This window comes from Amaranthus tricolor, chromosome 17 (assembly GCF_026212465.1).
Source record: "Amaranthus tricolor cultivar Red isolate AtriRed21 chromosome 17, ASM2621246v1, whole genome shotgun sequence".
In the NCBI taxonomy this organism is placed as follows: domain Eukaryota; kingdom Viridiplantae; phylum Streptophyta; class Magnoliopsida; order Caryophyllales; family Amaranthaceae; genus Amaranthus; species Amaranthus tricolor.
In genome coordinates, this window is record NC_080063.1 from 19,959,867 (window position 1) to 19,983,878 (window position 24,012).

General features: G+C 35.0%; 3 protein-coding genes across 4 annotated transcripts; 1 reads left to right on the forward strand and 2 right to left on the reverse strand.

The window, feature by feature from the left end:
* On the reverse strand, nt 1-2,252 carry LOC130804409 (pentatricopeptide repeat-containing protein At3g02490, mitochondrial-like). Its single transcript, XM_057668828.1, has one exon. The coding sequence runs from the start codon at nt 2,119-2,121 to the stop codon at nt 181-183; it is 1,941 nt and encodes a 646-aa protein (XP_057524811.1). The 5' UTR covers nt 2,122-2,252; the 3' UTR covers nt 1-180.
* A 1,221-nt stretch (nt 2,253-3,473) lies between these two features.
* Nucleotides 3,474-14,949, reverse strand: LOC130803839 (uncharacterized). Its single transcript, XM_057668039.1, has 13 exons — nt 11,724-14,949; nt 11,401-11,589; nt 11,051-11,211; nt 10,375-10,645; nt 10,037-10,280; nt 9,734-9,773; nt 8,624-8,690; nt 8,531-8,582; nt 6,043-6,278; nt 5,612-5,800; nt 5,374-5,534; nt 4,353-4,623; nt 3,474-4,009 (listed from the first exon to the last, which is right to left on the reverse strand). The coding sequence occupies exons 1-13, from the start codon at nt 11,971-11,973 to the stop codon at nt 3,768-3,770; spliced, it is 2,373 nt and encodes a 790-aa protein (XP_057524022.1). The 5' UTR covers nt 11,974-14,949; the 3' UTR covers nt 3,474-3,767.
* A 3,467-nt stretch (nt 14,950-18,416) lies between these two features.
* Nucleotides 18,417-23,895, forward strand: LOC130804129 (pheophytinase, chloroplastic). 2 transcript variants are annotated; one of them, XM_057668463.1, is made up of 6 exons: nt 18,417-18,640; nt 20,567-21,322; nt 21,814-22,040; nt 22,209-22,400; nt 22,510-22,666; nt 23,331-23,895. In XM_057668463.1, the coding sequence occupies exons 2-6, from the start codon at nt 20,585-20,587 to the stop codon at nt 23,577-23,579; spliced, it is 1,563 nt and encodes a 520-aa protein (XP_057524446.1). In that variant the 5' UTR covers nt 18,417-18,640; nt 20,567-20,584; the 3' UTR covers nt 23,580-23,895. The 2 variants fall into 2 exon arrangements, with proteins under 2 accessions (XP_057524446.1, XP_057524447.1); XM_057668464.1 differs by having other exon boundaries at nt 18,418-18,514.
* Nucleotides 23,896-24,012: the final 117 nt, after the last annotated feature.

The following is a 24,012-nucleotide window of genomic DNA, read 5'->3' on the forward strand; positions in this document are numbered from 1 at the left end:
AAAGTTAAACATAGCTAGTGGAACGGAGCATGTATGAAAAAAAAAAAACTTATTGCAAATCAATTATGTCAGTTCCAAAAATCAACAATTCATCAAGTGAAATGAGCTACATTACAAAATTTTGGAGAAATTTGCTTCTAAATTTCCACTACATATAAATCAATTACAAACTCAATCTTCCTATGCAGCCACATCTGTTTGATTAGCAGGATTTTCAGGCTTCATAGAACAAAAGAGATTCAGAACATCAGGGTGGTTTCTGATGTATTCTGGGCATTTAGCCAGCAGAATTTGAGCTTGATTATGTCTACCGGCCTCAAAATAACCGTCAAATACTCGAATGAAAACTTTTGTAGACGGAATCCCCTTCGAAGTCATTGCCTTAAAGAACGATATTGCCTCATCCGGAGTTCCTTTCTTTGCGAGATACGAAATAAATGGATCAACGAATGGAGGAAACCCGTTACTCTTCATCAAATCAAGTAGACTCGACCCTTCTTGAAAACGTTTCTGAACCAAAAGTTTGCTAATTAAAGCTTTGTATGTGCCATGTTTCAGCTTTAAACCCTTATTCTTCACTAGATTGGATATATGCTTGCACGCTTCAGTAGCTCGTTCTCGATTACAGTATGCAATTACCAGCAAATCAAGAGCGTTTCCTGCAGAAGATGCACCCTCTAGTTCAATCAGCTTCTCCAAACAATCTCTTGCCTTCTCGAGATCCCCACTTATACAATGCCCCTCGATTAACGATACCCATGTCTTGACATCAGGGCTGGTTTCGCAATCCTCGAGTTTAACCATAAACTTGTTTGCTTCGTCTTTCATTTTAGCACTACTTAGATCAAATGCAACTCGACTTTTCATAGTTTCACTCGGTCTAAACCCACATTCAGCCATGGCACCTAAAACTTTGTTATACATATTCATCCTCCCAACACTAGTCAACGCTTTCAGCACCGAATCCAGCATTGAATCATCCAAAGCATTGCCTTTCTCGGTATAGACCTTAATCACTCTAGAAAAAAAATCCATGTCGAGCTCCTTCGCACACACGATTTTTCTCAATAGAAAGGTACAATCTTGTCGAGAAGGCTTATTCGCCCAATCCATCGCATACTCGAACAATCTAACCGCGCCTTCTAACATTCTAACCTTCATAAACCTTTTTGATACCAAAATATAAGTCTCCATCTCAAACTCATGCCCTGCATTTCTCATATCCTCAACAACAATCCAAAACCTATCGAAACAATTTCGCCTCAATAAAGCTAATGCCATAGCATTATAAGTCACTTGATCATGTTTAAACAATCCACTCTCCTCTACCCACCTAAAAAAGATCAAACCTTTCATATGATGTTCAGATTTTTCACTTAAATTCTCCAAAACCCTTTTAACCAATAGATTAGAATAATCAACATCTAAGTTTTTCAACTCTTTCTCAACATTCTCATCCCATACTTCTCTCATAATAACATCACTAACCCTAGAACTTGCCTTTTCAATTGACATATTATACTTCTTAAAGTAGTATGAGTACAAATCCTTCAACTGTTTCAAATCATTTTCAGAACCATCTTTCTCAAATCTCTTAATAACAAAATCAACAGCACCTTTTTTAACCCAATAACCTCTTTTTATCATCAAATCAACTACATCCCAAAATTCCTTAAACAAGCCATTACTACCCAAAACACCTAACATAAAGTTATAAGCTCTAGAGCTCAAACTCCCAGTTTCTTTCTCCAACACCCAATCAAAAAACTTAATTGCAGTTTTTGGGTCAGAATTCAAATTTTTAAGCACATTAGGAATCAGATCAGGGGTAAAGACAACATTTTTAGTATCTAATTCTTTCTTAATCTCATCACCATTAATGGGTTTTGTGAATATGTCAATTAAGATTAATGGGTCGGAGGATTTTTCACTAATTGATGAAAAATGGCGCAAAATAGGGTGATTAAAACTAGAAGAAAATGATGGGAAAGCAGAGTGAGAAAGAGAAAAGGTGGGTTGTGAGGTTACCTGGATGAGAGAAAGTGATCTTGAGACGTTTGATGGTGTATGAAAATGATGATTTTGATGACGAAGAAGAAAAAGACGCCATTGATTTCTCATTTTGCTTTGTTTTGAATTGCAGAAAAATTTTGGATGAGGAGAAAAGAAATTTGGGTGTAGGGTTTAAGGGAGAGTAATATTGGGTGAGAATTGAGTTGGGTAAATGTTCATGGGTTTGATTGGATCCGATTGAAGAGATTTTTCGGGTGGTTTGTTAACCCAATTGTGTTGAAGGTTCCTCATAATATACTTGTATGGTTCAATGGGTTTACTTAATTTTTATGAAAATTTGAAAAAAATAAGATTTTTTAATAACTTTAATAAAAAAATAAGTTTCGGTTAAATTTTATTTCCAAAATAAGCGTCTTTTATTCTAAAGTTAGGCTCAGTTAATAATCGATGTTACTAACAGTGAGTATAGAAAAATAGTCAAAATTTTAGTCAAGTTATATGTCGCTGTTAGTAACAGCGAAATAAGAATCAAGTCGTTGTTAGTAACAGCGACTTTAAGCTCCAACTCTTTTATTTGATTTCATGGAAAATGACAGGTAACAGTAAGTGCAGGAGAGTCAATTGGATATTTCTCAATAAAAGCTCCAAGTTATGCAAAAAGCATTGAGGTACTTCATAACATTAAATCAAGCATGGTCAATATATAGAAATATGGCACTGATACTTGTCATTTTCTATGAAATCAAATAAAAGAGTTGCAACCTAAAGTCGCTGTTACTAATAGCGACTTGACCATTGATCAGTCAAAGTCTTATTTTGCTCTTAGTAACAGTGATATATAGCTTGACTAAAATTTTAACCATTTCTTTATACTCGCTGTTAGTAACAGCGATTATATACGAGCCTAGCTTTGGGGCCAAAGACGCTTATTTTGAGAATAAAGTTTGACCGAAACTTTTTTTTTATCAAAGTTATTCAAAAATCTTTTTTTTTTCAAATTTTCTAATTTTATAAGGGTAAGTTTGTTGAGAGGAGTATTTTTAATTACATGGTACTACGAGGAAGGCCTTAGTGACAATCAAATGTAGGACTTTGCATTGGAAGAGTGACACTTGTTCAATTGAGAAAAAACTCGATTTTTCTTAAATAAATTATTAGTTATGAGTAAAGGTGTACATTTGGATATTTGGACAGGTTTTGGTTATGATATTTTAAATGGGATCGTTTAGGGTCTTGTTATTTTTCTTACATTACATTGCCTTGCTATTTGTCTTGCCTATGGAATGTAGTGAGTCATTTGTTTTCATTAGCATGTTATTCTTAAGAAGGTCTCATTAACCACATCCTCCTTATCTCTTTGTATTAAAGTGCAGTCTATCATCATCCAATATTTTCGAAACTCCAATGATAACTTTATGAGCTGATATATAAGGTATAATGATAATGATGATTGGTCAAATTTGAACATTTCTAGTAGTAGAACATTAAGATTAAATACATAAGGATATATTGAAAGAAATGTGTGATTGGAATTTTTAAAGAAAACAAAAGATGAAAGTATATGCAGTGATAATACAACTCCAATTTGGTATTGTAGACATAATTCTAATTCTAAGGTATAAAATAGCTACTAATCATGTACTGAATAGTGAATAGTAATGTACATTGGATAATATAACATGCAACTTGTTTAATGAAGTAATAGAAGTCCACAAGTATTGTGCAGATCTGCAGTAATCAAACAGCTCCAGCTTCTAAAGTAGCTCTTCATGGCAGAAACTTTGCAGCGTAACAGATGGTTTCGAGTACTCGCCAGACATAATCTTGGATGCAACGACAGCATTGGCAGCCTCGGTGTAATGAACTCCATCCCAGCTCACAGAACGAGATGGATCAGAACAAGCGGATGCTGTAGGCTCACCGCAAGTCTTTTTGTCTACATAATTGTAAGGAGGTCCTCCGGAGCCACAACAAGCCATTAATGGGTTCTCAAAGCCTACAGTTAACAACATACCCGACAGTAATTTCGAAAAATGTCATACTCTATTCAAACACCTAGTATACTCCATTATGATTCTTCAAAGTCTATTTATTATAAGATTCGAACAATATACCTAAAAATTTTGATTTCGACTGAATTTTACTCGATTTACTTCTATTTAATCAATCCCTTACAACATATTTTATAAATTAGTAAGGGATCCGGGTTTGCCACTGGTTTCTAGGATCTCTGTCAACATGCCTTCCCAGTGTCGAAAAGTGCTAGGAAAACCAAGAATGCACTGTTTTTATGCAAGAAGAGCATATAGGTAATTATAAAATTAAAGTTTAGAATTTACCATAATCTCCTGGATTGGCAAAGAGTTCATATTTGATTGCATACATATCAATATGCACAATTGAAGCATCCTTGAGTTCAGATCTCATTTTATCACAAAGTTTACTCAACCCTTGATTGAAAGCTTTAGCAGCATTATTATAAAGTGCTAAGCATCCTAAATCATCAAGTTCACTGTCATTCTTCTTTCGCAATGCTAGTGTTTGAGGCAAGCAGCCAAGCGGCCCTGTATTGTATATCCAGAACTTTCTGGCGCCAAGCTTGTACAACGCCTGCAGCGTGAAGGCGGACCATTCAAAACAGTTGCAGAAACTAGCAGTAATCATAACCCAAATACAATGGATTCGTACACCACCAATATTCTGTTAGAGTATTGAACATATCATGGGCCTCAACCATCAGCTTAAGCTTTTAGTTGAATTGGTTCCTTGACATGGTATAAGAAGCTAGCGTGACAAGAGGTCACGGGCTCGAATCTCAACCACCCCTCATTTAAAGTGGAATATTTAGCGCCAGGTATGAGGAGGGTCTGTGCTTCATCCACACTTTTAGTCCAAAGGGTTCTCGTGTGAGGGGCATGTTAGAGCATATAAAATATCATGAGGCCTCAACCATTAGTTTAAGCTTTTGGTTAAGTTGATTCCTTGATATATTCTACTACACCATTGTCATTAAGTGGCTCCGTGTCATATATTGGATAGAGGGTACCGTGGGTACTTCAGTATGAGTTGGTTAGGGAGAATATTCTAATACGGGATAAATCTAGAGAAGAGAAAGCTAATATAAATCAAAAAAACGAATATGAGGCGAGCATCAAATATTTTAGATGCACATTCAGCGAGTCTATACTCGTTCCTTGGAATAACAAGCCTCTCGAATACTTATAATATCTTTACATCATCGATCTCCTATTCTACTCTTTGAATTACACCCATATATACGAGATTTCCATTCTGATATCATACACACCAGTCAATATGGGCAGGAACAATATTGATAGTAACAAACATATGGAAACTGACCTTGGTAGAATTATCGATCCTCTCGAGGATGATAGGAATCTTGTCAACAACAAGTTGATAACTTGAGTTGGCCACAAGAGCAAGATTAATATCGTTCTGCCCAATGTCTATTGAATATACAGCATTTCGGAACTCCTTTTCACTGATCATGGATCCCTTACCTGTGACAATGTGTATATAAGCTATGACATAATCTCAAGACAAGTTTATGAATTTCAACAAGTAACAAAAATAGCACCTCTTCTCCTGAGTTCTCTTGTGCGATTCTGAAAGTGACCGAATTGGCCTGCCTGAGTGGATAGTGAGAAGGGAATGTATAGACTAACTTCAGTTGAAGCACCAGATACAGCAAAGTTTACACCATGAGTGAAGTCTGAGCCTGAAGATTCTAGGTATGCACTCAGAAGGCCTAACTTCAATCTTTGAGCTGTAAAATAAAAGTAAAAGAGACTTATTTTTCAAAATATTGTTTGAACCGCTATAATATGCTATATTAAGATGGCTTATTAAATCACCTGCACTTCTTATTTATGTGAAGTTACAGATGATATTTGCTGCCAGCAGTCAAAAAGGGTCAGGTTGGGGTAATGAATTGTAGCTATTGTGAACTTCACCGATTACAGAAAACGTTAAACAAATCCGATTATGGATGGGTGTAAAAATACATACAAATGAAATCAATGTAGAGTCGACCATTGCAGAAGCGACCAGTGGGCCTGTGGAAGAACTGTTGACCAGACGGAGGACCTAGATAGAGGCCAAGAGCAGTCATTAGAGCTCCTGGGTCAGTGTTTGAATCCCCAAAATTGAAAAGAACACATTTTTTTGAGTGAGCCAAACATAGTGCAGGAAGAAGAAATGCAAAAAGAAGACAAAGGCTAGCATATTGGTTTCTCATTTCTTCACTTCAGATGTGTCTAAAACTGTATTGCTTGTTCTTCAATATTTATAGTCTTCACCCTAAAAATAGGGCAAGAAAGAGCGAAAATGACTTGGAAGGCATGAGTGGAAACTAGAAAAGGATATGAAGGATTTAGACTTACAAATTGAGATGGTAAAAAATCGGAATAAATAGAGAAAAATTCATGTGGATGACTGTTGGAACTGATATGTTAGTTCATATGCCTATCTCAATCTTTTGGGATTAATGCTCTAGCATTGTTGTTATTGAGCCTAAATTTGACTATGAGTTATTTAATCAGCAAATAGGAAAGATCACATGCAGCTAATAAATTGAATACACTAATTTAAAATACTATCAGAAGTATAAAGTTTCTATGAAGATAACTAAGGGATCAGAACAAGAATGAGTGACTCTATTTTATCAACCACTTGATCATATTCAATTTCTTAATAGCAGACTATTCCCTATATTCAGTAGCTTTCAAAGTAAACAAACAAAACTCAAACACGAGAAACAAGATGAGAAATAAGACGCATTAATTTAGTGTTTCGCAAACTTAAGAAGTGAAATTCGATCGAATAGACTCTAAGATAGAGTCATGATGTCGTCCATATACGTTTACATACGTAAGAAATATAACCATAATACTAATCATAAATCAAAAGTTTTATATTACACGTGTACGTAGAACACAACATAACTTAGCAGTAAACAAAAAAAAAAGAATAGACAAGTTTTTCCATCTTGATGCGAACGAGAAACGATAAATGTTAATTAAGTGTTTTCAATCGTGTGTACGTACCATTTGATAGGGGAAATATTTCGCGTTTCGCACTTCAATTGTAAAGATGATAAGATCTCTGACGGAATATTATATTAGTGTACTTGTATTGGTCAAGAGAAGACCAACTTATAGATCAAGTCTTCTTTTCAGTACAGTTGTGTATAGCTAAATATATTCCTTATATTTAGGGACTTCCTTTGGCAGTATCGTAAATGCAAACTGACATCAAGTAATATTGGAAGAGATAGAGTGTGAAGTCTTCAACAAGTTCCATTGCCATTTTAAAATCACAGTGAAAAATAAGATCACTTGTATTGTATCGATCATGTTATAAAAGTTTTTAAATTTACAAAACACATATCATCATGTGTAAAAAATCGTATTTTAGGCCAGTAAACACGTACAAGAGAAATTTTATGATTTTGGCGTTACCGCATCACTGCGTCGTTTCACATTTTTGCATTATGCTAAATATACTCCTTTGACTCAGTCATTTAGCCCCATTTGAGTTTGATACGGAAATTTAAAAATTGGGTATAATAGTTAAAAATAGTGAGATATTTAGAAATAAAAGAGAGAATATAAAAGACAAAAGTAATGAGGTCATATTTAAAAATAAAAATGGGGGAAATCAAATGGTACAAAATAGTAATAAACAATCAATCACAGATATGGTAGACTGTAGAGATCTTATATGCATAAAAAGGCATTGACTTTGTCAAATTGCACAATATAGTGTATTGACACGTGGATCATAAAGTATGGCTGCACAAGTAAAGCTCAGAAAAGGCAGTATACTAAATGGGGCAAGACCTAATATTAACAGTCTTATCAGCAGAAATATAAAGAACTAGAATTGCGATAAAGAATGCTTCAGCACATATGCTGAGTATACATGTGATGATCCATAATTGCAAAATAAACTAAAAAAGAAAAGGATTCATTCTACTGGATCTGAAGTTCTCCGGAGAGTGGTGGGCCTACAAAGGGCCTACAAAGAGATTTGGGATTGTAATGGCCCCACAGTAAAATATTAAATAATTAAAAAATAAAGTGGGGGCCGAGAGGCTACACTACAGTCTACACCAAATAAAACTAATAGATGTTCGTAGTAATACAATATAAAAACCAAAAGTATTATATAGTTACTTTGTATGTAATATAATTATTGCAGCCCCTCCATAATTAGAATCCTGGACCCGCCTCAATTTGCTCATTGAACTTGTAAGAAAAATCATGAAGGTGGTGGGTTCAAGCAAGCTTGTCTAATCTCTGCTGTGATAGTTGATGCTCTTACTCACAATCAGTCAATCTACAACAGCCAAGTTTGAAATATAAATAATAATCTTCCCGGGTTGCAGCTTATGCATATAGGCTAGAGGACTATAACAGTATAGATAGCAAATGAGATGTTGCAGCATGGTTTTTCACTTCTTTCCATTGGCATCCACAGATAGTAAATCTCATACCATATTTTTACAGAGTATATGTCTAATTCATACATACTTATGATCAGTATGCCTTCAACATAAAACAATTTTGAACTTCACCAAGAATCATACAATGGCCATTGTTGCAACCATAGTGCAAAAATATGGCTCCGATTGCGGTAAAGGTTATGATGTACTCCTAAATAACGACCAAAACAATAAAACATCCTTTAAACCAGATAAAATGCAATTTTTACACATTTACGATGCGTAAATATCAGTTGGATAGGTTTAAAAACCTTTACAGCACATGTGGCCTTGTTTTTGCACTATGGTTGCAATTTGCAAATATTACACAAGTCTAGCTAATAGTATTCAGAGTTTTCTATGTTGCAGTTTGCAATTATTACTAGTCAGTGATCAAATACAGATGTCTATTTGCAAGAATCAAATAAAATTAGCTATCAACAGCCAAACAAAAGATCAAAGACTGAATACCATTAGCTGGGCTTGTGTACTGGCTCAAATTAAGCGCGCAAATCTTGATGTAACAAAGATCATTGCCACAGACAAGCCAAGCCCAAGACTAAACTAGAGTTAGACCAGAAGTCAGATAGCATATCAAAGTTTAAGCCCATCAGAATTCAGGCTTGGCCTATCAATGATAATCCCTTAAAAGTTAATTTGGGGCTCTTTCATACCTTCATCGAAGATCTTTCACGTTGATTTATTTTGGTTTATGTAGCGGACCCCATATTGTTAGGATTAACGCTTCGACATTGTAGTTGTAGTGGCCTTTTCAACCCTTATCATCCATCAGAAGAAATTAATCCAAAAAGAAGTATAATAGATTGGCATTCTTTCAAACACTTTGATCATGCTAGCTGGAATTCAAACAGTAGACTCTTCTGATTACAGCAACATCCAAACAATTTTTATAAAAAAAAAGAGGGAATTAATGCTCTCTCCTATCATGCATAAAATGGAAACTCTCACCAAATGTCGCAACTACGGTGACGACACGATGATGTGGTAACGGGAGTTACGGGATTATCATAACGTTAAATATCGGTTGAAAGCATGAGATATCCCTTAAAATGGCCCAAAATGCAGTTTCTTGCACATTTACAGCACGATAAATATCAGTTTTTTTTTTTAAAAACGTTTACAAAGCAGCCGTCGCAATGCGATATGGTCTTATACCAAATACAAACATGATGTAAACTCAACAAACAATCAAACCTTTTCCAATGCAATATTTGATTTACTCAGCAAAGAAAAGCTTTACACGCAAATTTTAATGAAATAATAAACAAATGTCAATGCTCTAGCTTTTGTACATTTTCTTGACAATGAGTTCCTTAGACAATACTAATATGTTTAGCTATATACACTGATACACATGACTCTTTCTTCCCTTTGAAACAGAACAGATAGAAGGAAAAAACAAGGTAGTCACTGAAAGTGTACAGGCATAGCTAGATGTTGGTAATAGCATAAACTCCAACCTGTTGGCTTTCTAGGAGGAAGTTGGAACATGTGAGCTAAAAATATTCCTCTCTGCAGAAATTTTTCAACGTAATAAACGGATTAGAGTACTCGCCTGACAATATCTTGGATGCAATTACAGCATTGGCTGCTTCGGAATAATGAACTCCATCCCACGTCACAGACCGAGAAGGATCAGAACATGAAGTTACAGAAGGTGATCTACCGCAAGCCTTATTATCTACGTAGTTATATGGAGGTCCTCCTAAGCCGCAGCAAGCCATGAATGGATTCTCAAAGCCTATAATTAATCATAATGTAGCATTATTACATAACCTTTCTAGATTCGTATCAGAGAAATGTTCCTTAAAACTATTATAATTCATGGGGCTTACCATATTTCCATGGATTGGCAAATAGATCATATCTGATAGCATACATATCAATGTGCACGATAATAGCATCCTGGAGTTCAGATCTTATTTTATCACAGAGGTTTCTCAACCCTTCATTGAAAGCTTTTGAAGCATTGTTATATAGTGCCAGACACCCGATTTCATCAAGTTCACTGTCATCCTTCTTATGCAAAGCTAGAGTTTGTGGCAAACAGCCTAGTGGTCCGGTGTTGTATATCCATAACTTTCTTGCGCCATGGACATATAGTCCCTGCAGTATAAGAAGTAAACAATCAAGATCTTGCACAATTTGAGGTCAATCATCACCCAAATGAAATGACATGAAGCAGTTAAGTTGATCTTATTTTTCTATCTTCCTCCGTGTCCCTTTGGATTTGCTACATTTCAAAAACCAAAGTGAGAGCTTTTTTGTATAATTTAGCAAATTCAAAAGGGCATAGGGACTTAGGGAGTATTACTGATCACAAACTAAGATGAAGGCTTCAATGAAAGAAAATTGAACTTGTTGATAAGCGATTTTCAAAGGCAGATTCATGCCTAAGGCAATCTAATTTTACAAGGTTAGTTCATTTTGAAGGGCAAGCTGAAAGATAAAGGCATAAAGCACAAGGGAAAAAACTAATAATAATACTCGAGCATATATTGGTTTGCTCACTTTTATAGATTCTTCAATCCTCTCCATTATAGATGGGATCTGGTTAACAACATATTGATAACTTAGGTTCGTACCAAGAGCAAGTGTGATATCATTTTGCCCAATGTCTATCGAATAGACCGCGTTACTAAACTTCTTTTCACTTATCATTGATCCCTCACCTGTAAACACATACAAGAAAATATGGTGTGAATGTGTGATTTCAAGATATGTGCAGACTGCAGACTAAAAGAAATGTCTTGAACAGAACTTAGCCAATAAAAACAACTGTTCACTCTATATGTAATACTCAAACAGGGCCTTGATAGCACAAACTAATACAAGCAATAATAAAGAAAGCAGTAAAGCACCATGTTTCCTAAGCTCTCTTGTGCGAATCTGGAAGTGACGGAATTGTCCTGTCTGAGTGGACAATGCGAAAGGTCTGCCGTCACTGTTTGCAGTTGAGGCACTAGATACAGCAAAGTTCACACCATAAGTAAAATCTGAACCAGAAGACTCCAAGTATGCACTCAGAAGATCTATCTCCAAGCTTTGACCTGCAAAAGATGTTAACGTGACTTACTTTCCAAAATGCTTACTTCCAAACGTACATAAAAACTCAACCAATTACAAACAGTATACTCATACATCAATTACATTCCATACAATGAGAACAGAGAAAGACACTTACAAATGAAATCAATGTATAGTCGGCCATTACAGAAGCGACCAGTAGGTCTATGGAAGAACTGCTGACCAGTCGGAGGGCCTAGAAGAAGGCCAAGACCAGCAATTAAACCTCCAGGGTCAGTGTTTGAATCACCAAAATTGAACAGGACACACTTTGAATGAACCAATCCTAGTGCAGGAAGAAGAACAAACAACAAAAAGTGTAACTTAGACGTAGAAGGGAAACGAAGGCCCGTACATTGGTCTCTCATTTCTGCACTTCCTAGAGCAATACGTATTTTGTATCTTTCAACATTTATCTACTTGCAAAGCTTCTATAAGTAATCAATAAAACAATGGTGTTTGGTAAGTTAATAATTTCCAGTGCAAATAAGATATTCTTCAACAAAGTGAAGCAGGCCGGCAGTATGTTCTAGGTGAGGGTGACCACTATAGCAGCATAACTGTTAATGATTCTATTGTGTGAACCTCTTGGCTATATTCCATCAACAGAAAGTCAAACCATTCCGGATATTATAATCTCGAAATCTGTGAAAGGGAAATGAAATGGTAGCCAAGATATGATGATCATTTTTCTCCCACAGACTTCTGATAGGGAAATATATTTTTTAAGTCTCAACAAGCAGTTAATCATACACTATTTTATTCCCTTACGAAATAGCTGATTTAGCAATATCATCAATAAGAAGGTAAAACAGAAAATGAGCAGATAATGTAGGTAAAGTCCTGCAAGCTACATCTGCTTGAACAGCTTCATCCCAGCATAGACTAAGGGATATCCGATGTGAATTTTAAATTAGTCTAATTACGGTTTTTATCCCAGTATAGAGGATTATGGATAACAAAAATTTTTAACATTGTTTCTTCATCAGTACATTATGACATTCACTGAAAATATTATTTTTAAGGACTTTATTCTTTCCATGTAAGGTCACATATGCAGATTAACATTGAAATGACTAATTACAAATAGAAGAGGTAAGAATAGAAACTCGTTCATCCCTTTGAATTTGCTACATTGGGGTTAAAAAGCTCTCACGTAAGTCACAATGTAGCACATTCAAAAGGAAAAATACAAAGGGACAAATGGTAATGATTTGGGCAATACTATAATATACAATGCATAAATATGTAGAGAAAATGAAGTTAATTATATTACAAGCATGGATCGTCCAATCATAATAAAAAATCTGTGCTGGTGACATGCTGTAAAATGAGAAAACATTGCCTAGTACACGCTTACAATTCAAAATTAATTTCATGAATCATGAACTATATAATATATAGCATTTGATTGCAACATAAGATCAGATAAGCTTCAACAACCAGGGCTGACATCCTAGGCACAATGCCACAGCACAATGTAATGAGCAGGAAGAGGCCCCACTACTCTCCAAACTCTCCACCCACCTACCATTAAGTTGTGCATATTGTAACATATCCTGGCTACATAAATCAGCTTAAACTTTTGCTTGAGTTGGTTCATTAAACATATCCTAGAATAAATTATGTATTTGATGTAATTCTATATCTTCTTAACAAAAAAACTACACTGAAGTGAAAAGAAGAATCCAGGGCTCTCCAAAGTCAAACCCAATCTCATTTTTCATGAAGTTGCAAATTTTACATGGAAGCTTCTTAACTAGGAGAACCAGTATAAATCCAGAAAAACAAATTAATCACAGAGAAACAAATGTCCCCAAATTATATTCATCGGCCAGTTCATAGCAAGATGTTCATTATTTAGATGAGGCCAAAGATTTATAATTTTTTGTTTCGGATTATAATGGACTAAAGTAAAATGGCTCATATTATGCGCACTTTTTATTTATGTAAAGCTGCATGATTTTGCTAGTTGCTACCTTGGGTTAATCGAAAACAATCTCTTTGCTAGTTTTACCATTAACAAGGGTAAGGTTGCATACATCCGAACATAGGCATTGGAGTAATGCAATGGAATAGATAATAATGGCCAGTTCATAGCAAAATCATCTAAAAGGTTACCTTTTTTAGTGTAACAATGTTGAAATTTACTATTACTCCATCAAGCCAAAATCTCAAAATGGAAATCATTGCTACCATTTCCATCTTAAAGCTGATGATGTAAATCCAAAGGAAAATTAGTAATGTCATGTCTCTGCATTGCATTACAACAGCAATAACAAAACCTCAATTCCAACAATATGGGGAGCATTATCACCGACATGAATTTAAAATTCTTTCTAAAAGCAATGTCTCATATCAATGAACTTAAAGAAGCATATATAATACAAATACAATCACAACATAGGAATCTGATTATATCTGCTTAATGATTAACCTGCTTGAAAACTTACACCAGCTTATGACCATCATTAACTACTATATCAATGTTGCTGATATTCTAATCACAAGTAATTCGAGCTCAACTCAACTCGTTAAAGAGCTTACTATGACTCCCAAAAGATTGGGTCAACTAAATAAACTAATAGAGTTTTTGGTCATGATCATGGGACATTGGGATCTAACCAAGTTTTACCGAGTTGATTGTCACGAACCTATTGCTCATCCTACTTCTTTATCAGGGCTTAGGACTGGCACTCACAGGCTGAGTTTAAGATCTTAAACTAGCATTTCATTACCTTTTCCTACACTTTTCACAAAACTATCTCTAACATCTTCTCCAATCTAGAGTCTACAAAATTCATTCTTTTTCTTGTTAGTTGTAACACTTAAACAAAACAAATTCCTGTAAATTGCAAAATTCCAACATAGATCAAGCCCATCAATGTTCGGGACTTTCTGGGTGCATTAAAAAATTGAAATTCCATAGATAAAACAAATTTTCTTTAATTCTTATGCTCCCTATCATCCAACACAACAAATAAAAAAACCTCATTTCACTTAGGCATATCGTCGAACACCTTAGACACATCCAATCATCTCTTTGACCCAGATCAATGACTTAACTTTTAAACATTTTCAGTTAAAAATAATTAGTGGGTACAGTTGAAATTACATGAAAATGAGAGAAATTGATGTTAATTTTGTTTTGATTTACACCTCCTTGTTTGGTTAGATTTTCTCCTGGAAAATAAAAGGGTAATACTTGGCATCTAATTAAGCACTAATGCCCCCACTTAGTTGAATTTCCGATTTAATGACGTTGCTTTTCCATCAATTGGGGAATCATTGTATTAGAAAACGTGGTCTAATTTCATAATTTTTTGTTGTTGGATTAGACATTTATTTTTAAGGCAAATGCAAACATAATTTATATTTCTCCTATCAAAGGAGAAAAATATCTTGTTTAATTTGCAAAGTAAAGGTTTAGGTCTATTGCAGGTGTTTTTTTGTGTGAACTACGGTCGCTAAATAATTATATATTAAATTTAGGTTAAATTATAGAATTTCGACCACTTAACTTAAATTTCAACCACTAAATGGTCAGAATCCTATGATTCGGCCTGAATGTTGTAGACCTAATTGTTTGGTGATTGTAATTCACAAAAAAAATATATTGAGATTGTAATTCGCAAAAGACTCGCAAATAATTGAAATATCTTTGTATTTGATGACATAATATCATTCAAGTATACTTTATCATAAATTATTACATAAGACAGTTTTATTGCAAGATATGTTTCATACATAATTAAATAGTCCAACTAATAGAAATTAAGATAATATGGACTCATTTTTTTGAGGTTGTCTCTATAAAAGACGATTTTTAATAGGAGTAAATATACTTATAAATAAGCTCTTGTAATATGAATTAACTTAGTGTTTAGATAGAAAATCTTAATTAATCACTACGATTATATATCACAATAAAAGACAAAAAACATACTAATAAAATAAGCAAAACACAAAAAGATAAATTATAATTTTTAAATTGTCAACTTATTTAATCTCTTCACATAGGTATGATTAGCCAAATTAACAAATAACAGTTATTAACCTAAAATTACTCGTGTTTAGATGTAATTTTTTTGAAATTCAAAGCACTTTAACTCTTAAGTAATAAACACTTAAAACGAGGTCCTGACACAATTTACTCGCCCAAGCACTCAACTTGCCAACCTGAGCATGTAGTCCTACACACATTTTATCTTGTTCTGGACCATTTTCTCACTCGAGTACTCTTCTCATCAGCCCATTACACCATTTGCTGAAAATTTGAAATGTATAAGTGCAAAAATAAAAAAAAAAAAAAAAGAACCAAATAAATCAAGTTTTAAAAATATTCCAAAAGTAAGCGTAAAAATCCTAAATCTGAAGTTTGGAGCTGTTCGCAGTTAGTCTATGATGCACAAATACGCGGATCAACTTCCTTTTTTTCCATTTTTCCCCATTTCTCAAAATCCTACCTTCACACTCGACATTCTCCCTCTAAAATCATAGATTCAATCTATCAATTCTTGCATTCCTCTTTCAATTTGGCACTTCAAAATTAATGTGGGATACTCTAGCTTGCTTAAAGGTAAACTTGTTTGTGTTTTTTTTAGTGTATATGTAGTTTTTTAAGGTTATAATCAAATTTACTTATTTTTTCAAATGTAGGTTACTAGTTGATAAATCATGACTCTTCTTAATTATCCATAAGTATTGAAGGTAATTTTTAATTGTTTTTATAGCTTTATGTTGTTTTTTGAAGTAATATTGTTGAATTCAATGTTGATAATATAATTAGAAATGTTGATGTTGATGTTGGTATTAGAAATATTATTTATGAACTTATGAATTGATTTATTATTTGGATTTTATGTGTATTATATATGTATGAACTTAGTTACATCATGGATTTTTAATAATTTTAAGACCAAAAAAGATTATAATTAAATGAATATAATGTACTTGTATGGGCATGAAGTTGATGATGATGTTGATTTTCTTTGTCTTAATGTAGAAAACAACATCATTTCGCGTGACTATAGTATGTTTTTGGAATGGTTGTATTCGAGAAAGTAGTGACAAAGTTCATTATGTTGGGAAGACGTAAGTTGTTTGCATGCAATTCGAACATGAATTTGAACCACTTTAAACGTTTTATATGTTCTAAGATTGGATTGGACCCTACTAGAAGTACCGTAAATATAAGTTTTAAATATGACATGAGTGGAGAATGGCTTGCCTTTCCTGTTGAGGATGATGAGGCTATAGATGCTATGTGTGAGCATTCAAAGTCCACCTAAATTCCCTCTTTGGAGTTATACGTAGAAGAAGTACCCGTAGGGAATGTAGTTGCTCCTACTCCTACTCCTATGCCTATACGTTCAAGGTGGAATTTTGCACGCCGGATATGCAAGCACACCGGCACCGGTCTCGGATTCTACCGAGATGAGTTAGACCTGCTACGACCCAACCAGGTAAATGTTTCAGTACTCATTAACATTAGTACAATTTAGTTAACATTTCACTTACATTTTCATAACATGTATTTAAGTTTTTGTGGGACCCATACCCTGCGGAAGCCTACGCAGCTGTACTTGAGCACTAGGGGATTCATTCAGGTGCGTGGAGGGCTTCTGTGCCACTCATATGCTTTGACATTGTCGAAGTACATCTACCAGAGCATACTGCGTCAATATGGGTTGGTACAGGGCATTTCACCGCCTTGTGACACTGAACCCAGCTGCACCAGATTTCGCGTAAAAATCAGGGTACGGCAAACTGGATGGACATCAACTGGCGTCACATCGCTCGTTGGGATGGTAGACTGGAGCTGCTGGCACAAGGTGCGCCGATCGATGTTCATGACGCACCTACTACACCAGACTACATGACGTGGTTCCTCTCCATCACGCGCCGATGGATGACACCACGTGCCATCATCGCATCAGCACATTACGTACCTGCTGCGCCTACGATGACGCAATTTGTAATTCTTCATTTGCATTTAAATGATTAAGTTGCCGATTACATAATATAATGTTACATTAACTAAATATTAATTGCAGGCACAAGGTACGACAGCAGTGATGCGGTACAGCCACGAGGAGCCGGTGAGGGAGATTGCGGATGACATGCTCGTCGGCTCGCAGTTCCAGCACTTCATACCGGAAGTCGCTGCAGAGTCCTCACCGACTACCGCCCATACGCACGTCTCATCTCCTGCTTATGACTATCATTTGAAAGAGATGGACCATTCATACCCCGTTGACGTTGCGGGGACCTTGCAGACTGGACCATCACATCTATCACAGTACCAGTCCCCTCCATTTAACCTTTTGTTTTCATTTTTTAATATATAGAGCTCTTTTGAGTTATGATTTATAACTTTTAAATATTCATAGCATACACTTTGTTACTTACTGGTCTCATTCTTCTCCACCCATGTTATTTTATCACTTTTAAAACTTATTTTTGTACTTCTATATTAACATCTCCACTAATCACCCATCTCACATGCATGCAACATCTTACTAATACACCATCACTTATTTATACTTCTACTACTGTATTATATTGTTAAATAATATTATTTACTTATTTATGACTCAAACTAATCCTCTCTAACTTATTTTTTTATTTTTGTTTCTAACTTAATTTAATTCAATCAAATGCTAATAAACATCAAATATTACTTCTTAATTTTACTTTTAAATTTTAAAAATACAACAATTGTCAATATTATTAATTAAAGACACCGATATTTTTAGCACCAAAAAAAACAAAGAAAACTCATTTGACACGTTGAATAAATGTAGGGGGTAGAAAGCAAAACCAAGGTCCAAACATGGTCGGACCCAACGCATATGGTTACGTCTTCTTTCAAACAGCCTGCTGTGCTATTACGCCTATTGGCTATTAGTATTAACTTCTCATCCTCTCTCTTCATAATTCTCTTCCTTCCTAGATTATATGAATCTAAATTATATTCTCTATTCCTTTCTTTAATCATTTCTTCTTTCACTAAATTTCGGAGTTTTTTAGTAGGTTAGTTAGTTATGCTCAAAGTTTGTATTTGATCATTTGTTTATGTGATTATTTGATTATTTGACCTATTTTGATGTAATTGCGGTTTTTGATTCTGAATTTAGAATTTATAAGTTGGAATATTTTTTTGTGTATTTGTTACTTGTTGATCTGATGTTTTTAGTGTAATTTTTGGAAAAATGATTATAATTATGTTGTGTTTGCCGATATAATATTTATTAAATTTTGGAAATATTCTTTTTTTTTTTTGCTGGCAAAAAGAATGGAAAGTTGTTGAATTAAGCTAATTGTGACTTTTGTTGTTGTTGTTTTTGTTTTTGGTAGAGTTAGGGTTTTTTTAGGATGAACTAAAGGAGATTATATTTTTGAATTTATAGTGAAGGAACTAGAATTAGGTATTGAATTAGGGTATTTTAGCATCTTTTATGTTGGTGATAGTTTTATATTGAAAAGTGATATATTGTCACTGGAGTATGCCTTCCTAAGGATGAAAACCATGTGTATGACTTTTGATTACCAAGTGATTGTCTACTGTCAAATAATTGGAGAAATTTTTGGTCTTTAGAAGGTGCCTTTTTAGTTGAAGTTCGAGGATTTTATGGAGTTAGAAGGAAAATCAGCTTTTTAGGTTGTAGAAGGTCGGTATTGAGCTGAAATATGAGGAATTGATGGAGTTGGAAGAAATATAGTAGTCTTTAAGAAGTTGATTTTATGTTGAAGGATGAGGAATTTCCGAAATTGGAAATAATAAAGTAACGTAATAGTCTTTAAGAAGTTGATTTTGACTTGAACCATAAAGAATTGCCACAGTAAGTTATTTTTAGCAGGTAGCTTTTGAGCTCAACAATCAGAAATTTCCATAATTAGAATTAGCAACCTAGTTGTCAAGAAGTCAATTTGAGTTGAATGGTTAGGGATTCCCAAAATTGGAAGTAGCAAAGTGGTCAATAGGAGGTTGATTTTCAAGTTGAACGACAAGGGATTTCTGAAATTGGAAGTAACAAGTACATAATAGGAGTAGTTTTTAGGAAGTTAATTTTGAGTTGAAGAATTGGGAATTGCCAAAGTATGTTGTCTTTATGAGGTAGCTTTTAAGTTGAACAACCAGGAATTTCCATAATTAGAACTAGCAAACTAGTTGTTATCTATTAAGGAGTTGATTAGAAGTTGAATGGTGAGGATTCCCGAAATTGGAAGTAATAAAATTGTATTAGGAAGCTGATTATGAGTTGAAAGATGAGGAATTCCCGAAATGAAAGTAACAAACTAGTCTTTAGGAGAGTTAAAAGATGGAGAATTGCCAAAGTAAGAAGAAATAAAATAGAATTTAGATATTAGACTATTAGAGAATGAGTTGGAAAGGATTTTCCAAAATTGGAAGCAACACTCAAGGATTGTACTGCATATTAATGAAGATTACTTTGGTCAGCAGGACTTTTACTCTTATGGCTGTGGGGTTGGGCAACAGGGGATTTTGACTTATTGAGATGTTTATATTGCAAACCTAGTTAAGGTGTTCACCTCTCAGATGACAAAGGGTGTGAAAAATCTGGAATATACTGAAATGTATGACACCAACCATATACCACTAATCATATGTTTTCAGTTATGAATGCATCTGTCTGCATTCAAACAAGAACTTTGATCATGCCTTTGCATGTGGACGAGAGGCATATGGTAGAGCATAGTTCCATTAATTGGTGAGCAGTTGTATTATGTTTCTGGGAGATAATTCTAGTATGCTTGTTAGAAGTTCTGTATAATGCTTTCTGAATAGAGACTTGGTGGAATGTCTTTTCATTTTTATTTTCTTTTTAAAAATTATTGGATTCACATACTGCTTTTGTTGCGTCAACAGTTGCCTTGAGATCAATTTCTTACGACAACTGTTTCTTTATTTGATAGTCTTTTTTTGGCCTTGTGCAGAAAAGTTTTTTCTTTCACATGGAAGTTCTTTTATACCATTCAGCACCTTCTCCTGTGAGGCTACGTTTAGCTGAGAAAAAAACAAGTTCACAAAGCTTGCTGCCTTCTGCAGGGGAAAAGACGCAAGTTTTATTTAGCTTAAGTAGTAGTAGTTCTTCAAGTGTCTACTCTAGGAAGCATTATTTAGTTAACAATACCTATCAACAAGATGTTGCTGGGTCACTCAACTCCATTAGAAGTCACCGGGTTTCTCCAATAAGAGCCTTCAATGAAAGTTTTAGTGGTACTGTGCTTGGTGGGGAACAAAGTTTAGAGGATGTGTCTGATAGTGCAGATTCAGTGCCAAAGGTTCAGATCCCAGGGTTGCCAGATGAATCGAAAGGTGAATCAAGCGCTCCTATTAGTAGCTGTTATTGGGAATGGAAGCCCAAGCTTAATGTACATTATGCGAAAGCTGGAAGTCAGAATGTGAATTCCCCACCTCTGCTCTTTCTTCCAGGATTTGGTGTGGGCAGCTTTCACTATGAAAAGCAGCTGAAGGATTTAGGGCGTGATTATAGAGTATGGGCTCTGGATTTTCTTGGCCAAGGCAAGTCTTTGCCCGTTGAAGATCCTGCTCCTTTGTTGAAGGAAGCCAGTCCCTCCGAACAGAAGGATAAAGCATGGGGCTTTGGAGAGAAAGCTGAACCATGGGCAGAGAAACTTGTTTACTCTGTTGATCTGTGGAAGGATCAAGTGCAGTACTTCATTGAGCAGGTATCTTTTTAATTTTCTGTGAGCATGACTGCTTATTGAAGCATTGATCATGGTTACATTGTTGACGCATTACCCAATGTGTTTCGATAGATGAAAATGATTCTACTAATGAGATGATATAAAGTGCATATGTTGGTGGAAAGATTATCTGAGGATTTAATATCGACACCATTTATTATTTTGTCAAAGCACAAAACATGTTAATTTTTTTTTGTATATATAATATATCCTTTTGCTTCTTGGATAGATCTAATAATTATAGTCATGCACACCCCCTATTACAAAGCTGACATGTACTCAACCTCAAAGACGTGGGTGCTTCTGGTTGTCACCTTTGTGATACCTTGTGTATCGAAAATACTTTCAAACTTTTGCTGCCATTCATGGCACTTTTCTTCTAATTCCTGTACTGTGTTGCTTTCTCAAAGTAGATTGTAGCTTTCTTTACAGTTGAGTTTATATGTGATGGAACCTAAAAAAAATGGTTGCAGGTCATTGGTGAACCAGTTTATGTTGTTGGGAACTCACTTGGAGGATACGTGGCAACCTATTTTGCGGCAAGTAACCCCGAGTTGGTAAAGGGTGTTACCCTGCTTAATGCAACACCTTTCTGGGGTTTTCTTCCTAATTCCTCAAAATCTCCTTTACTAGCTAAGATGTTTCCTTGGGCTGGAACTTTTCCTCTACCTCCCAATGTAACAAAGTTCATGGACATAGTGTAAGTTTTATATCTGATCTTTTAATTTGAGTTCTATATAGACCGCTGAAACAAAAAGTAGTAGGAAACTATATTTTGTTTGCTATGATTTGAAGTAATTATACAACTATATATTATAATGCTGAGCTGCATTGGAAGTCTAAAATAGGTTGTCTTTGTTAATTTTAGTTGGCAGAAAATGAGTGATCCGGAAACTATAGCAGAATTACTGAGGCAGGTTTATGCTGACCACACAACAGATGTTAATAAGGTATTTTCCAAGATCGTTGAGGTAACAGAGCATCCCGCTGCTGCTGCTGCATTTGCCTCAATCATGTGTGCCCCCACTGGTCAATTTTCTTTCAATGAGTCTCTATCAAGGTAAACAAAAGAACGTTATCCTTGCCTTCTTTGCCTGCATAATAGAAGTGTTGATTTTGTATCAGTGTTGATTTCGTTGCTTAGGACCTTTTAATTTCCATTTTTGTAGATGTCGAGAAAGCAATGTTCCTGTTTGCCTCATGTATGGAAAGGAAGATCCATGGGTGAAGCCCATTTGGGGCCAACAGGTGAAGAAGCAACTTCCAGATGCTCCATATTATGAGATAAGCCCTGCAGGTCATTGTCCTCATGATGAAGTTCCTGAGGTATGCCTTCCCTATACAATCGATGTTGTGAGTGCTGACTTAATTTAGCTTCATTAATTACAGTCTGTTATGATATGGAGATATATAACAACAACATTTCATTAACCCAATATCATCAAGGGGCTCCCAACTAGCGGGGTTTGAGGGTGTGGTGTACGCAACCTTACCCTAGTTAGTGGTTGAAAAAAGAGATTGTTTATGATTGACCCTTGGTAGCAAACATCATTTGCAACTTCACATAGATAAGAAATGCACATGATTTAATGAATCATTCTAATATAGTTCATTATAATCCAAAACTAAAAAAACAAAAAATCTTTGCCCCAATTGACATAAAGGACATGGTAATATATAATGGTTATACTTTGCAGTTGTGATAATGTAGGATAATTTCCACCATAATATGTATGGTAAAGCATTTCCATATCCAAACTCTTTTTGTTGTTAAATTAGTTCAACATTTAAGAATCGGTTTTGAGTGCTATTGAAAATTTGCGAAGCCAATTCTGTTAGACGTTGAGATGGGATATCTCTTATAAAATTAAGCGTAAATATAATACCTTTGTTATCACATACTAACCAACCCATATACTTTGTACTATGTGGCCTTTATTCTTGTATTTACCGTTAACTTGTGGGATATCATTTTTCATCATCTATACAGGTAGTGAACTATTTACTGCGTGGTTGGATCAAAAGCCTAGAATCCAACAGCTCTGTCACATTGCCTCTGCTCAATGATGCGGAAGCACAGGCCAAAAAATACGATCTCACCAAGGATGTGGAGTTCGTCAGAGAAGGATCGGAAAAATTGGTAAGAGTGCGGTTCTTTGGCTCACAGTTTTCGCTTTGGAAATTATTAAAGTCTCAGATCAAAGTTCGCTTACAGAAAGTAGGTATGAACCCTCGATGACAAACCTGTGTAAGTATTACAGCTGCGACCCCATTGTAGATATGCAATCTCCCTTATTCTGTTATTGAACGTACAAGGTGTGTAGTAGAACTGTTGATGCCTGTGAAATTCATAGTCTCATCCAGATTTATCTGCCTAGTGTGAAGTATCTAGGGAGTAGGAAGCTTAGATTTGTAACCTATCCTTGTTAAAAGGACAATTATGTAATTATGTTGTCCTATTGTAATTTGTAAGAAGGTGGCAAAATTCACATGTTCTAAATTCATTTCCATGATTTGGGCATATCACCTAATGAAATGGGTCTATTATTGCTTGATATTTCTATGTTTGGGTCTATCATCGAGCATTGTGGGGGCATATTTCTCATTGGAAAATCTGGTGACTCTGAGGATGAAATTTTGATCTAAAATTTGTGAATTGCATATATATCTCC